At 38.4% G+C, this 17,002-nt stretch overlaps 1 protein-coding gene across 6 annotated transcripts in view; it reads right to left on the reverse strand.

Annotated features, from left to right (window-relative positions):
* The window catches only part of TENM1 (teneurin transmembrane protein 1), a 469,105-nt gene that overhangs the window by 109,947 nt on the left and 342,156 nt on the right, over nt 1-17,002 (reverse strand). For all 6 annotated transcript variants that reach the window (XM_030967968.1, XM_030967972.1, XM_030967969.1 and 3 more), the window contains 4 exons: nt 15,800-16,010; nt 12,523-12,624; nt 11,291-11,485; nt 8,205-8,405 (listed from right to left, as the gene is read on the reverse strand). In XM_030967968.1, coding sequence (XP_030823828.1) covers nt 8,205-8,405; nt 11,291-11,485; nt 12,523-12,624; nt 15,800-16,010 — 709 coding nt within the window. The remainder of the gene's footprint in view (nt 1-8,204; nt 8,406-11,290; nt 11,486-12,522; nt 12,625-15,799; nt 16,011-17,002) is intronic.

Genomic DNA, 17,002 nt, shown 5'->3' on the forward strand with positions numbered 1-17,002 from the left:
AGGTGCAGCTCATGACTTGCATTTTTTCTGTGGAGCCTGGTACCAGCTCCTCAGAGCTGGCAGAGGCACCATCAGGCTGGCCACCCTTCTTCAGGGCATTTTTGAATTCAGCATATGGGGGACCAGAGCAGGAGCTAACAATCACGTACCACGTGAACAATCAGCCGTCTGCACTCCATCAGAAAATGATTTTGGACCTCAAGGTGATAGACATTATTTTAAAAATCTCTTTATAAAATAGCCAAGACTTCCTGACTGAAGAATGACATACCTGAATGTACACTGTAGCTAAAATACACAAGGAGTTTTTGCCCCATTGCCATTAAAATATTGTTGGATAATTATTATAAATTTAATTTTATTTAAACATATTTAAGCAAACGTCCTTAAGGAGGGCAGTGACTGGGAAATCCTTACATGTCTACAGATATTACCCTTGCAACAATACACACAACCAAAACCCTCAGAAATGCATAATGTAGGGAAGTTCTCATGGGTTTGACTTCTAGCAATAACAATTGCCTATTTTCAGAGGAAGTTAAACTTCACCGACTCGGCTGCATAAATATGTTGAAATGATAGCTATTTTTGTACAACACTTACCATGACAACAAAAAATATTATAAATATCTGCCTTTTAGGGACTGATGCAGCACATTTTGCACAATAGGACAAAACCTCTAGTTCTATTGCTCTTTTGTACCCTTGCTCTTACAATTCCCATTTGTGCTTTTTCACCTGTGAGGAAACAGAAGGTCACACTAACACAAGAGCCCTCCTTTAAACGATGGTGGTATGGATAATTTGTGAGAGTTTCATCTTTGGATTCAGCTTAGCAAATTAAAAATGGAAGATTTCCTATGTCATTCCTGGGCTACTTTTCCCCCTCCACTGCAGCATCCACCAGCAGAACTCCCACAGTTCCTCTGCTTCAGAGTCCTCTTTTACAAAGGGTTATTGTGGAGTACAAGCTTTCCAAAGTCAGAATATCCATTTTGACATTTTCTTGAATACAGACTGTTCATGAAAGACCTTTCCATCCTGTACCCTGTCAGTTGTTTCAGCATGGTTCTTAACCCCTGTTCAGTACATTGAGTTCTGTGTAGGTGATAAGGCTGAGATGTAAAAGAGGGATGCAGGCATTTAACTATAAATATACACCCTTAAACCCTTGCTTACCCTACTTAATTCAAAGGTCCTTGAACCACTTCAGCACCTGAGTTGCTACTGAAATCCCACTTACTCACCAGGTTTTGCTACTAGATAATGACAGCAGCTTTATGTTAAGAGCTCTAGTTTTGCAATCTGCAGGACCTTGCACCAGCGTTGCCCAAGGATCCTAAGGAGCATCACTCCCCTGGGGCTGGCCTAGCACAAAGCACAGTGAGGGGACATTTCCCAGCAGGATGGACTCCCTGGAGAGGCACAATGCCATGCAGAGAGGAAAGGCTCTGTCAGCCTCCAGAGTGGAGGGTAAACAGAACCATTTTGCCATCACCAGAGCAATTTGGGTATCTCCATCCTGAGTAAGCCAAGAGACAGAAGCATCCAAAACTGGGTCTGGGGATGTGGAAAAAGTAATAGCTTGCTGTGAATTAGACTAGGATTTACAAAAGCTGACTTAACTAAATTGCATTTACACTGGAATAAGGAATATTTCCATTAATTGCTGAATGAGGTGCAGACAGCAATAGATTAGGAAACTTAATTTTCAGGAAGAAAAAGGAAAGGGCCATTATTTTTGGCATATCTGCAAAATAAGCCGCAATCAGTTGAAAAACACCCCATGTTTCCTCATTGTATATCTCATACCCTTGACTTATCCTATTTCTTAAATCAATAAATTACTACATCAGGTATTTTTGGTTCCCTGTAGACTGATTTAAACATAAAGGATAATTAATTTTTATTAGAGTGCTTCTTCACTGCCTTACATTTCTCATGTTTTAAATTCTGTAGCAACACATATTAAATGTTCCAATCTTTAACTAGTATGTTTTCAATAGAAACCTTGCTCACCACATACGTTTTTGCAAACTCTTGCAACTCTACAGGAGATACAAATCAAACTAGTCACACATTGTTTTTTTCTCTTCAATGAAATATACAGTAGTCGGGAAGAGTCTTTCTACAATGTCAGACAATGTACAGCAGGGGAACTTCAATCATCCTTTTAATTAGCAGAGCAGTAACAGGCAAAGCTCCTCACAAATTACAGAAAGAGGACAGTTAGATGAAATTAAGCAAGTCCATCATTTCTTAAGAACAAAACAGTGAAGGACATTTCCAGTATAATTATAAAGTTCTTGAGATTTGTCTGAAATAGGGAGCAGAGGGGCAGCACCAATGTGCAACTGAGCAGTCTACAGAAAATGCACGACATTACATCATGTACTGAGGAAATTTCAAGGCTATTTTCACTACTGCAAGCTCTTTGTAGTGAACATCCTTGTCCTTGGTAAATGAGAATGACTGACACCCACACATTGCAATTCCCTAAACCTGAAGGGTTTCTGATTACGATGAAATGGGTTCACCTAATTATTTTTTCAAGCTGCAGTTTTTGATGTTTAATTTTGAAACCTATTTGAGATGTCTTGAACTACATTAATATACTGTATTATGCCTTAATTTCTTTTTGAAGTACTTTACTGTAAAAAATGCAGACATCTAATGATTTTTAAATTACTCCACTCTGCACATATCAATTTACAACAATTACAGCATTTTGCATTTTTCAAAGCACTTCAGTTTTAAAGACGTTTTTTGCTTCACAAGATATCGAAGGAAGAGGCTGCTGATTCATTTTTACCCTTTGTAAATTACCACCAATCTTGCTAGGAGAGCTTAACCAAAAATAGATATGCTAAATATATACCATCTCCATATAATCATTTTAGGATGAATGTTTTTGTGACTAAGAACTGCCAGTATTCTTTTCCCAATCATAATTAGGTTGCTTCAGTGATATAAATGGATTCAGCAGAATTATGACAAATGTCCTGGAGTGAGGGGACAGAAGTTGGCCTACTTTGTCTGAATAGAGTCTAAAGAAGTGAATGCAGGACAGGATGTCAGAGGCATCAGCTCTGTCACAGATTTCTCAGTCTATAATATTTTAGGCACAGTGCTGCAATTAATTAGTGACTCAGGGCTGGATTCTCACCTAAAACACACTGGGACTGCACTGCTGGTATCGCTGCAGTTACAATAATTTATGCAAGGCTCTGCCCCCCTGAACAACTCTGTCATCCATTTTCTCTTGATTTCTCTCCCTTAATCTCAAGGCTCCATGTTAAAGGTGTCAATCTGAGAACAGAAGATGAGTTTTTTCGTTCAGTTGATGCCGCACCCTCAATTAGCCAGAGCTTGCCTTCTACCTGACAGGAGCAGTCAGCACTCACGAGTTTGATTTTCTCTTTCTCAAAAGCACTGCCTAGACACCTCAAGGGGAGATGACTCATTAACATCAAGGCATTTTGGGTGACAGCCTATAAATAAAGCAACAAAGATCCATAGACAGTAAGTAGAAAGATGACTATACTGAAGTCCTGGTGATATTAAAATAGTGCAATATCAGTCTTCCATCCTACTGACTGTGTCATTTATTGGTAGATCACACCCCTACTGCCCAGGTTAGCTGAGATGAATGCTGAAGGTCTCACTGATAATGGATTTTCACATACTATCATAACAGGCTTCAGCATGGTGTAAAGATGCTGAGACTCTGAAATACTCCAAGGATGACCTTTTTCAGTACAGGTGACTTTCACAAAACATATTATATAATCAGTCTGACTTGGAACAAAGTATGAAATTTCTGTTCTCCACATCTCATAGAGGCAGGGGAAGACTTGATGAGAAATGGAACTCAGTCTCTTGTACATTTCTCTTGGGCACATCTACTGTCAGATGGCTAAACTAGTAATGGCTAAATGTCTTCAAGCACTTTGGTGTGACTTGCCAAAGTATGACCAAACTAGGAAAAAACTTAAAATTAAATGGGCAAAGTGATAAACAAGATAGCAACGAATTAATTCCAAAACAGAATGTCTTCATTTGTGTTGTGAGCATTATAATGGATTTTTAATTTTCAGTGCTTTATATCAGAGAAGCATTTGTTTTTTCACAGGCTAATTATTAGAGAGATGAAACCACATTTTCTTTTTTTTTATCATGAGCTAAAGCCATTTCAATGCTTGAAGATCATCTGTTTGCTCTATGGTTGATGTTACTGTTGGGAACATCTTGGACAATGTAGAGCTGTAGCAGAGCTGGTGCTATTTCTTTTGGTCTTGGAAACACTTTGAGAATCAAAATGGTGAAAGACAGCTCTTTTCAGAGATGTCTTTGCATCTCTGCCTGAGATCAGCTTAGCTTGTCCCAGATGCCTGTGCTTCTCTTCAGGCAAAATGGACCTAACTCCCCTTAATGCTTGCAGCGTCCAAAGAATACTGCAGAAAGCAGGACAGATGTTCAAGGTACAGCAAGTAAAACAACTAAAAAAAATAAAGTTCCTGTAGAAGAAGAAGCTGGATCTCTGTGTATTTCAGAATGGACCACACCACAGGCAGCAAGCAACATCTGCTCTGGCCAGTAGGAATGGAAGAATCAACCATATTATTTGAATAATGATTGCAGGCTTGGGATCCTTGCAACTGGAATTTTAACAGCTGTGTACAGCACTTGAAAGAACTCTGCTGGAGTAACTCTGTGTGGCTTCTCTACAAATTTCTGACACTGATATAATTTTGAAGCAGTGAAAGCCACAGCTTGTTTTTGACCTTCAGCATTAAGGCCAGTTGACAAACAGGCACAACAGGCTAATCCATCTCCCTCATGGTAAATACATGCCAGTATATATAACCATATACATGTCAGTATATATAACCAATCTATATCCATATAGAATAGTTAGAACACTTTGATCTTGCCCATATAATAAACCAAAGATAGACAGAAGGCACTTTAAAAAATTTCTTCTCCTGATCACATATGGCTGTCGAAAAGACACAATGTTGTTTTGATTGGTGTAGCTAAAAATCTGCCAGAATCTTTCCGGGGTGAAGTACAGTTGATGCTGCCTAAAGAAGGCAGAAGAATCAAAGGTGTATTACCTGTGTGTTTGTAGTTAGCTGATAGGAAGAGCTTTTACAAAGATGCTCAAAAGCAGCAAGGCAAAGCTTAAATGAAAACCACGTCATGTCTGGGAGAGGCAAATTGAAATCTAAGCTAAGAAATGAAAACGACTTTTCATGGAAGTTCAATACTGTAGGGTGGAAAAAGGCCAAATATATCTGAAACAGATATCCAGCCAATGATATTGAAAGGATGGATCTTAACAGAGCTGAACAAAAAGCCAGCCTAAGCTGTGTCCTACAAGTAGTATAGGATTAGCAATACTAAGTGTTGCAACAACTTTCAAGCCATATTGAACTGCTTTTATTGAGAACCAATTTAAACACAATGAAAACATATCCTGACAGCTGCTTTGGAGTTCTGCAAGAGGATTTTCTGCCCCCCAAGGGATGGCAATTGTCTGGCAATAACTTTAAAATAGAAGGAGTATCTGGAGGTGGTGCAGTGATATTGGGTTGTGCCAACAGGTCAGAGCAGAGATCAGGCTGGACACTGGAAAGGACTTCAAATAATTTGCCAGTCTTTCACCTCACAGAAAGAAACATGATTGCAAGACTTGGCACCTATTCAAACTAGGAGTGGAAAGTGCACTTCTTAGCGGAGAGGGCCAGACACAATTGAAACCATTTATCTGGGAAATGGTAGACTACCCTTCATTTTCTGTCTCTGTGTGAAGTTTCACTTTCAAAAAACTAAACAGAAACTATGAGTGTCAAGCAAAAACTAAAGGATGATTGTTATTTTTTTGTAATGTTCTACAGAAAATCAAACAACATGAACAACATGGTCTTTTGCAGCCTCAAAAATCCATGAATGATGCCAGAGCTTAGGCTGGGCCTTCAAACATTGGCAATTCTTAAGGATATGCACGCGTCACAGTTACCCTTCATCTCTCTTCTTCTGCCCGTACTGATTCTTGTCCTTCCCCGGTCTGCCACTTTTGAAATGGAAGATGGGCAGCTAGGGCAATGTATCATAGAGTTGGCTCATCCCTCTTCAGGTTGGGCCACATGGTATCAGGACCAATATATTCAAAAACATTCTAGAACCTTTGCTATTTCTGCCTTTTTAAGTCTGCCAAGATATACTAACTTCTATTTTAAAAATCCCATAAAACGAAATATAACGTATCCTTGTGTTTTGAAAGTATTTGCAATTTGCTGGGGAACACAGAAATCCTCAAGGCAAGACCCTATATTCTTCAAGGTGCTACAGAAAGGCAAATTTTCACAGCACTGAGAATGATGTGGTACAGAGATGGCAAAGTACAAGGGTTTGAGGCAGGCTAAGAGACGGCTGGCTTCTCAGCTGCAAAGCTCTGTTGTTGTCTGACTCCAGACAAGCAGTCTGTGCTTCACCCATTTAATCCTCTCCATTGCACAGAACCTCCCAACTTTCTCCATTCACATGTGATAACTCCTTTATTGTGACCTTGTTACTCCTCTTATGTTTCCTTACTAAATTCATTGGTGTTTTCCCTACTCACTAAAATCAAGCTTTATTTTCAACATATACAGCAATCACTGATCCTAGGAAGAGCATCTCAGGCACAAATGAACATCTATACTTCAGTCTAACACTCAGCATATTGCCAAGAGCATCCTGAATCTAGTCTAACACCTAAGAAGAAACATATTTGAAAGGAGAAGTCTGAAGCATCTGGCTATGCTGCCTGTTGGCGGTTGGAAAAGCATCCTTTGATAACTCAGGATACACTAGGGATAAAGAGAGTATCCAAAAATGTTCAAAACAGCATAGGAGTTTATTTATTAGCCTTTTGATGCCTTACTTAATATCTCACTGCCCCATGCAGCTGATACAACAGACCCTCTGGGACTAACACTGCTTTTTGAGCCACAATAACATCGTATTAAAACAGAATCAGTTTGCAATATTTTTGAGTAAAAAATTAGTACATAGCTAACACCTCTCTTAATTATTTGCTTCATCAGTGGAAATATTACTATATAATAAAATACAGGATAAAAATGCAAGCAAATAGGCTTTTGCTGAAAACCAATAAAGAGTCAATTCTAATCAAAGCAGGTGCCATATCTGACAGTGTCAGACTAAAATTGCATGCATTAATTTTGGAGTGTAGAATGAATGCAAGGTCCTTGTAACAAACACTGAAAATTATTAGCAGGTCAATATTTTGTTGCTTAAAAATTCATCATGTAGAGGAGAATTTTACAAGTCCCTACTTAAAGACCATAAGCACACACTTTGAAGAGCTGTGCAAAATTTATACTGTTCCAAGTGCTCTTCTGAATGATGATTTCTAAGAAAAATTGGTGACTTGGACCACTGGCTGCATTCCACAGTATTCAGCAGATCTGTCACTTGCATCTATTCTCTACTGGGATGTGCTACTTATCATCTGAGATTCTGGCTCTGTGGGCTCTATAGGGGAAAAAACAGTAGTACATACACTGGTAATGACATGCTCCATTACAGAGCAAAATGTGCAGAGTGCATTTATTTCAGGAAAATGAAATGTAAATGTATAAAGCATGTAGGAAATCTATTTCAACTCTTAATCCAGCTTAGGGGGATCAAACCTTGATGGTCCTCTGAGGAGGAAGAGAGTTTTTATCCCAGCATGAGAGAATTACTGTCTTTTTTGTTTAAAAATTTTTTTCTTGACAGAGCTTTCTTACTCATCAGTCATTGTGTTTGGATTTTTTTTTTTTATAAAAACATCTTCCCAATCTCTCTTGGAACTGTGGATTCCCTGATTACATGAGCCTGACAGGTACTCAGCAGCTCAGGTGAGAGTCACATTTGCCAGCAGTGCATGCCAGCAGGTATCTGCCCTCTTGCAGGACTACTGTTCTCAGTGTCACACCACCAGACAGAAACATTTTTGTCATTGAGAAAATGCATTTCTTATCCTTGGCAACTGAAAGCCAGTTGCTGACAGCCCATGAAGTGCCACCCCACAGTACTCATGGTTCACCCCTATCTTGTTTTTTAAATTCCTATCAGCACAGCAACAGCAACTTTCTTTCATGCCTCCAGCAGAAAGCACAGGCAATGTTGATTATACCAAGTCTCCATCATACCTGTGGAGCAGTCTGGTCCTGTCCACTGTGGCTCACAGCTGCAGAGTCCTGTGTCCAGCAGGAAGGTGCCATGGCCTGAGCACTGCTCCTGGCACACGGGCAGCGCAGTCTCACAGTTGACCCCGCCCCAGCCCGTGGAGCAGTGACATTCCCCCTGCACGCACACGCCGTGCCCAGAGCACATGGGATCCAGGCAGTCCTCTGGAAAGCAGGGAACATACAACTCAGAGCACAAAACTCACACCTTTACAGTTATTTACTAGTGAAATACAACAGGGATTTAGATTAATTTGATGATTTTTCTGGTGCAAATACTCAACTGAAACAATGTTAGCAAACACAAGGGAAAAAGAGTCTGTTAACATCTGTGCAAGTGTAAGTCAAAAACAAGGGAAAAAGCAAGCACATAGACTGTTAGAGGCCATATGAATCTCTTGATGTGGATTTTGTCTTTTTTTAAAAACACAGATTCCCAGGACAGGTCTAAGGTCCAAGTTGGTGAGGTCTGTGCTTCAGTAGTAGGGCTGGGAAACAGCTGGAGCAATTAATAGTTAATTCTGTAATTGTGCTTTGTATTTCCATTTGGGTATTATTGCACTGTGTTTTATTTGCATCTGGGAAAAGAAAGATTTATTCTTCTACCTTCCTGTAAAAAGCTATCTCTATAGCTGAAAATCTGCTACAAAAAAAGGTTATCCACTAAGATTGAGTAGTGAATCTCTGACTCAATGCTTGCTGTAAAAAAAATTCCCATACACATAAAAAATATGTGCTGGGCAATTGCAGGTAATGAACAGCTTCATAAAAGTCATAATGTACTGATGAACAATTTGCAAACAAAGAACTAAATTTGTTCTCAATTTGGATTAAACTATTCCTAGTGAAAAATTCAGGAGCTCTGTAGAGGAATTTAAATCAGCTGGTTAGTGCTGTATGTGCAGCATATTCTTTCACAAAGCCCCAGCACTGCTTTAACAAGACAGGTTTTAAGCAGGAAGCAGCCAGCCTTCCCTGGAGGCTGCAGGAATTCTGTGGAGCTGAAGGATCTGTGGGGTCTGACTATGGGAAACAATTAGCTAGAAGCCTCTTGATGTTATCCTGTGCTTCAGACTGATGTTAGAGACACTGTGAAAATTCTGCAAGGTATTTCTCAAGTATCAGCACAAGTACTGTTTTAATAATTAAACTGTAAACTTAACAAACAGTATCCTGTGTTACAGGAATGAAAAGATGTTTTCTGCTCCAGGAAGGGAAGGCTAAATACTTCAGACATAGAAATTAATGGCCTCCAGTTTATAGGACCTTTCAATCTAAAAATAAACAAGTAAAGCTTTCTCTTTTGAACTGCTTTGCCACCAACTCAACATTTTATTTCAGGATTTATTCTGTACCTTTTTAAGCCTTCCAAGCTTGTGCACAGTGTAATTCTGAGAGAGGGAATCAGTGTTTCTGGACAATGCACATGTTGCTAAGCATAGGACAAAAATTCACAGCAATTTTCCCTCCTCCTGAGACAGCTCTTTATTTTGCTGATATTTTAAAATTAATAGAATGACTCCATTTTAGGAATGATAATCTGGCAGGACAAATTCAAGGGACCCCCAGAGCAATGAATACATGGAGTTACTGGTGCTCCCCGGATGGTACATCTGTTGCTGTGTCTGTTAACAGCACTGCTATAAGACTAAATCTTGTTTACATACAATGAAATAATCTTAATTCCTTACAGAATTCCCTAACTACTGCACAAGCTATGTTTTACAGTACAAACTGAACAGTCATATCAAGGACACACTGTTACAATAAAACCCCACCGTACTTGGTTCCACCATATTTCAGTATTTCTACATAATTACACCTTGTTTTATAATTTAAATAAGTTTCTTACCGTAAAAATCTAATGTTTTCCCAGTCTCAGTTTCAATAGCTGTCTGAGTCCATTTATGTCAGTTTTTCCCCCTAACCATTTTACAGGATCTCATTATGGCAAGAAACAAAGCAACTGAAAACAGCAGTCAGCCTCTCACCAGCCACAGGCTTGTGCAGCATCATGGCCTCACTGAGGAAATCTGTGTATTACTTGTTTTTTCCCATTTGGGTTTTCTTGGTTTCTGAAACTACCAACAATTGACTATGTCAGAAGCATTTTCTTGATCCTCCCTTTAAAAACCATTCCAGGTATGTCAAATCTATCAAATTCATCCTGGACATTTTTCTGACTAGAGAATTCAAGCAACATAAAAAGCCTCCTGTGTGTGCTACTCAAAAGAATTACTGAAAATCTCTACAGCAGGACACACAAAGTATGCTGTCAAGAGCTCCAGGCTAAGGGGACTAGTGAAAAATCATCAAATCAGGGAAAGCAAGAGGAAGAGTTCTGCTTTCTGAGGCTATGCACAAGGGAAGAAAGTCAAAGCTGATGAGCAATCTCAGACATGCTGAGGGAAACAACAACTGCTTCTGTTTATAGATGAGGGCAGAGACACATCAGTACCATAACCAGCAAAAACACAATACCTTCTTCTCACAGAATTTCCCACTTTTTGTTAGCCAAGCCTTAAAGGATGCCAGTTTAGTGCTGTGAGCAAAGGCTCCCAGTAAAAATGACATATGACAACAGAATTACACAATGTGTTCTGGTAAACTAATCTGTTTGCTGCCCTTTCAGCTTTATATTGTCAGAAAAATCTAAGATATAACAGAATGAGAAAGGGAAAAGCTGATTACAGTCATCTGATTGCTCTGGAGAACTACCACATCATGTTTTGTTTAAATGATCTTCTGACTGCCTTACCCTGAGCTTTTGGCCAAATAAAAATAAATAATTTTATATTTTCAAATAAAAATGTGAACTTTATGTGATCAGTTCGCAGGAGTGTTACCAAGACCTGAATACCTTTACCTCTGAGAAAATTCTATCTTAATATTACTTTCTGTGAGACAGTAAAGGTAGATTTGAGCAAAATAGTTCAGCTTCACAGAAAGCTAATCACATCCCTGTGACTTTTTAACTACCTTAAACCAGGTAGAAATTAAAGACAAAAAAATCAAACCCCCCTGACTATAGAGAAGGAAATTTCACAAACCTTCCTCACAAATCTCTCCTTTGTATCCAGGGACACAGATGCAGACACCCATGATGCAGGTACCATGGCCAAAGCAGGTTGGATCAATACACTGCTCTTCTGGAACATCACACTCTGGACCTTTCCAGCCATTTCGACACACACAGTGACCTTTCTCATATTCTCCATTTCCACTGCACAGCACTGGGCAGGAATCTGAGGAAGGCAGATTGACCTTTTAAATGTATTTACATACTTACATAGATTAACATTTATTGCATTTATCGTTCTGTAAAATTGCTTTTCCACTCCAGCTCCTCAATTCTTCATTTGGTTCAAGGGTTGTAACAGACTGAAATCTCTGAACTAGGCAGTAAGCAGTAACACAATGTCCTTGTCTCCTCAGTCTGCCTCTCTTGTATACCTTCATTTTGACCAGAAATGGGATATCTTAAAAGATAAAACCAACTCTCCCCTTGATTGGCCTCTGCAAAAAATTTGCAGGGGTGGCTGATTTTCAGTAAGATTAATATTTATTTCCTGTGAACTGAAGCAAGATCCTACCTTTTTCTTCTAAGAAGCCTTAATAGCATTGAAATTGTAGCCATTACTGATCTGTATGTAAACCAGCAATGTGGAAGCTTACTTTTACAATCCAGTATAAATTTCTGAGCCAATTGAGTCTTAAAAAAATAAACCCTAAATTTGAGGAGACATTGGGAAATCATGAGAACTTCTGGACATCACATGCAGCGGATAATGGATAATACTGACAGAAATATCTGAAACAGAAGTAAGCTCACTTAACATGCTTTTTTGCCTTAATGCTGGAAAACTGTCTCTAAGCTGCTTTAGGTTTCTTATCTGCACCCTATTCAAGTTAAGACTACAGAAGCACTTGATTTGCTTATGTTTTCTCCAAAGTGAAACGGTTAGTCACTTTTAAGTAGCACAAAACATTATGCTATGCTAACCACCTATTAAAAATGTATTTTACAATCACAGACAGGATGCAAAGGTGGATGGAGGAACCTATTAAATTTGAAAGTCAGGGAGGGAGAAGTGGTTGATCCATGTTAACTCAAGTACAGCATAAAGAAACTTTCCACATGTGTGCTTGTACTGTATCTGCCATCTGGCTGGAAAAAGGAATTTAATCTCCTTTAATCACTTTGAATCTTTGCAAGCCCAGCAGTCACACACCATAATCATGATCCCTGTCATGCACCATGGGTCAGTTAATATGAGATTACCTTTTGCACAATCAGGACCAAGGAATCCTGGGAAGCAGTGGCAGTGGCCTGAGATACATTCTCCATTCCCATTGCAATTAGTAGAGCAGTCATCCAGGATTTCTGTTTATTCAGGCAATTGGGCACAAAGAAAAACATAAATTGGTTGAATTTGAAATGAATGGCATCTTCACCTCACTCTGCAGGACACATCTCAACATACAAATAGGTGCAGAAGCAGTAAAAAGCCCATTTTCATTCATAGGGAGAATAAAACAAAACTCCTGTTCAAGCAGCTTACAAATATTTATTAGATTTCTTCTTGACAGTTTTGAGATAACAGGTGCATCATTTATATTACAACAAAAAGCTTTTAAAGTAAGTGTTCATGTAAAATTTACCACCATTAAAAGCACTGCAGGAACCTGAGTATTTGCTGAAAAATGTCCACCTTAAACACTTTCTTTTCTTGCTGAAGTAAGTTGTTTGAAACCTGTTTATAGAGTAAATTGCCTTCTATCATGTTCATTTGAACCATGTGAATTCAATCCCTTAGAGAAGGGCAGGATTTCCACTTCTATACAATCAGATAAACAAAAATATAATCTTTTGTACAGTGATGAAATTCAATGTCATAAAGAACTAAGAACTAGATTTGCAGGGAAAAACCCCCACCTTCAGTTCTGATCTTAAACTTGCCCATGTTTTATCTCACAGCTTTGGATATTAGGCCACTTAACCTCACACATCTGAGGAGAGGCTCCTATCTGTACATGGATTAGCTGGTTCCAATTTACACATGTATTTGCTACAGGAATGCAGTGGATTCACTGATTTCTATGGATTTTCCATAAAGAATATGAAGTAAATTCAAGCTAAGATGATCCTGTGTGGAGTAGGTCACTGTCAGACCAGCTCCAGGACTGAGGGGCTCTGCAGCCCATGCAGCTGCTGGATGGCAGAGAGGCTCTGGAGCCAGGGGAGCTGGGACTCTCCAATGGTCACATCCACTAAGAGATGTGGTGAAGTACCTCTGGCTATAGGAAAATGGGAAACTTGACACCTTTCCCACAAAATCATTGAGGAGAAAGAAGAAAAATCAGGTATACAATTAATAAAAATAATATAAGTGTGTATATATATATATATATATATATATAAAACTGATATATTTAATTTGTTATATTACTGTTCATTATCAACTCTTCTATTGCTGTATGTGTGCACTTGCCTGCCTTCTCTCAGTTTTCCTAGAATCACATAGCAAATGATCCCTACACTGACCTGAAGTGAAGAATGAATGGTTTGAGAAGTTACTTCCCCTCTGTGCAATGCCCACTTTGGGCTGCCCTTTCTTTAGTTAACAGAAGTACTTGAAGCATGTCACATTTTGCATGCAATTTACCCTCCTCAGGAAAGTCTGATCAGAATTTCAGTAAAAATCAATTTTGTACATAACTAACACGGAGCATCTTGAAATACAATCTGACAGAGGCTGATGAGGGGCACAGCTGGTTCTCAGGAGCATTTGGCAGAGATGCATCCGAGCTCTTGCTCTGTTCTAAGGGTTTCTGGTCCTGGCTGATTCCTTTGTTGGCAGAGATGTCAAATATGACTAGACCAGTCTGGGTAAGAATAAGAAGAATGCCTCAAGGATATAGATTTTTTAGTTTGGTGGAAAAGAAGAAACAATCAAGTTCTGATGCACATAAAGGACATAGATATATATCCTCTAGATATATAGATATAGATATCCTTGATATATATATATCAACAATATAGATTTTTTTTGTGGAAAAGAAGAAACAATCAAGTTATGATGCACAGAAAACCAGGAGAAGATGATACACAGGTTATGAAAACACAATAGCTGGCAGTATGCTCAAATGCACAAGCTGTAGAGCCTTGCAGCAGCATGAACAGACTTCTTCCCAAAAATATCTTCTTGCAGGCATTTTGAAGATGAAGCACAAGGATTCCTGCCTACACTGTGTCTCACAAGCTTCCCCCTTTCATAGTCTCTTCTGCTTATTGGCCACAGAAGAGATGGACAACATTTTAACCCAATGCAACATGAAATAAAGTCTAGCAACTAATTTCATTTTGGGGGTGGGGGTGTGGGGGAAGGAGAGGAGTAGACATTATGCTACTAAATGAAATATTATTTAAACCCTCCTGTATAAACCCTGCTGTCTTACAATAAAAATAAACAAGGGATCAGGAATTCGGACACTGGGCTGGGATGGAGTTTGGACAGGTTTTATGGTCTTTGTAGAGCATCTTCAAAGATGCTTCATAAATTACTTGACTCTTATTTTCTCAGATGGAATTGAATAATGGCCTATTTTCTTGTATAAGTTCAACTTTTTTGAACAGAGCAAATATGAAATTTTACACCAGAACCAGTCATTACAACCCTATCTCAAATTCTGATTTTTTTCTTCTATGCAAGTCCTTCAGAATCTGGATATTTGAATCATACTGTCCTGCTCTGCAAGGTGTTTACCACACAGTAAAAATAGTATCCACTTGCTCTCAAGAGCAGATGGCACGTCCATTACTAGTAAAGACATCTTGCTCAACATATGGTAGAACAGGTTAACTAAAGGGTATAGTGGTTAAAGTCTTGCAGCAAACTGAGACTGTCATAAATACAACACTTCACCTAAATTTAAATTCCAAAAAGGCCCTATGTGTGAGGACTGCTCACTCACAACACCTACATCTGCAAACACTTGCCCACCTATGCATGTTAAAAAGGCAGGAGGAATCTCATATGCAACCAGGACACTGACTCCTGTATTTGTCCTCTGTATTCCAAACAAAATGGTGCATTTGAGTAACTGCATAAAAAACCAGCATCCATCCATCAAACAACACTCACAAACAAATCCACAAAAGATTTTCTAAATTACAGCTGACTAAAACACTGGAAATAAAGACTTAAAGCCTGGGTAATTTTTGTAGGATTTATGGCCCACATAAGTAGAGAGGGCAGATATAATCTCTTTTACTTGGAAAAAGATAACACCAGAAATCATTCAAGCATTTAAGCTATCATATAAAAATCTTAACACATGAAAACTTCACACTTAATTTGATAACATCCATCTGTAATATACAAATATTGCTATTTGTCTAATATTGACTTAACACGATGTTACTCTACTGAGGTTAATTAAACTAAGCTGAAATAAAACATATTTAAGAGAATACTTAAGATGAGCTGGAATACATCAAATACATCTTTGCAATGTAATAATCATAATAATAATAATTTTATAGTGATTTTTCTTACCAATAGCTGTAGTTAGTACAAACACTTGCTCTACTTTCTTTCCATCATTGTAGAATGCCATATGCCAAGCTCCTTGATCCATGTACTCGATGAAACCTGTCTCTTGCAGTGAAGTCAAGATCAGGTTCCTGGGAGCTTGCTGAGGCTCCTCTGAGTTTTTTGGTTCCTGTTTAATTAACTGTTTTCCATCCATCAGTTTTACAAAATCAAACTGAAATAATAATGAGCAAAAATTAACCACCTAGCAAATATTCATGAATCTACTCTGCATGTCTCCTTCAAACATGAATTAACAGTTGAAATCTTAAGAGGAATTGCCTAAGTATTCACCAATGCAGACAGCAATTGCATAACCTCGTCAATTTGGCTTAAGTTTACATATAAAAAGCACTATCATAGTTCAGAAATGTGGCATCAAAACTGGCATAGCTGTTTGCTATGGCAGGGTAAAATCAGATTTGCTGCACTAGATACAGCAGATTCAGTCCAAAAATTACATCTCTTCAATGGGAATAATTCCAAAATTCCCCAGGTGTAGTGTCTGTGCTATGCAGCTATTCATCTCAAATGCCAAGAGCAGATTAAAAACCTGTAGTTCTTTATCAGATTTTTAAATGCTTAATCCCCTTGATATCACTATCAGATATCAAATCCTCAATATACTTTTTCTTTATATTTAATTTTACTAATGCAAATAAGTATATCTTTTATTACAGGAAAGTTCTTAATACCAGGTGGGTGCTGACAACTTCAATGCCTGTTAACCTCAAAGCACCAGAGATTGCTATGAAGCCCTGTTCAAGAAATACAAATATTTCTCTAGGTTTTTTAGGCCTTCTGATTTTCAGTTATAAGTTCATAGTCAGCTCAACAGCAGATCCAGCTTCAATTAAAGTCAGTGACAGCTGAAAGTGCTTATTTCTAATATCAAAACTCTAGTAAAAATTTTTTGAGGTTAGAGTAGATGATCTCCAGTGGTCCATTATAGACCTTCCATGATTCCATGTATGTTTATCACACTCTGTGCAGTGTGATCCTGCTATAAAGAAAGATGAAAAATTTACTATCCATAAAAATGACAGCTTCATATGTTAAATACATTAAGCCTAAACAAAAAAGTTGAATGTGACCAGCAATATTGCATGTGACTGTTTAGCTAGATTTTCTCTTGCAAAATCCCCAGGAGTATGCACTCAAAAATTA

Source organism: Camarhynchus parvulus, chromosome 4A (genome assembly GCF_901933205.1).
Source record: "Camarhynchus parvulus chromosome 4A, STF_HiC, whole genome shotgun sequence".
NCBI classification, from domain to species: domain Eukaryota; kingdom Metazoa; phylum Chordata; class Aves; order Passeriformes; family Thraupidae; genus Camarhynchus; species Camarhynchus parvulus.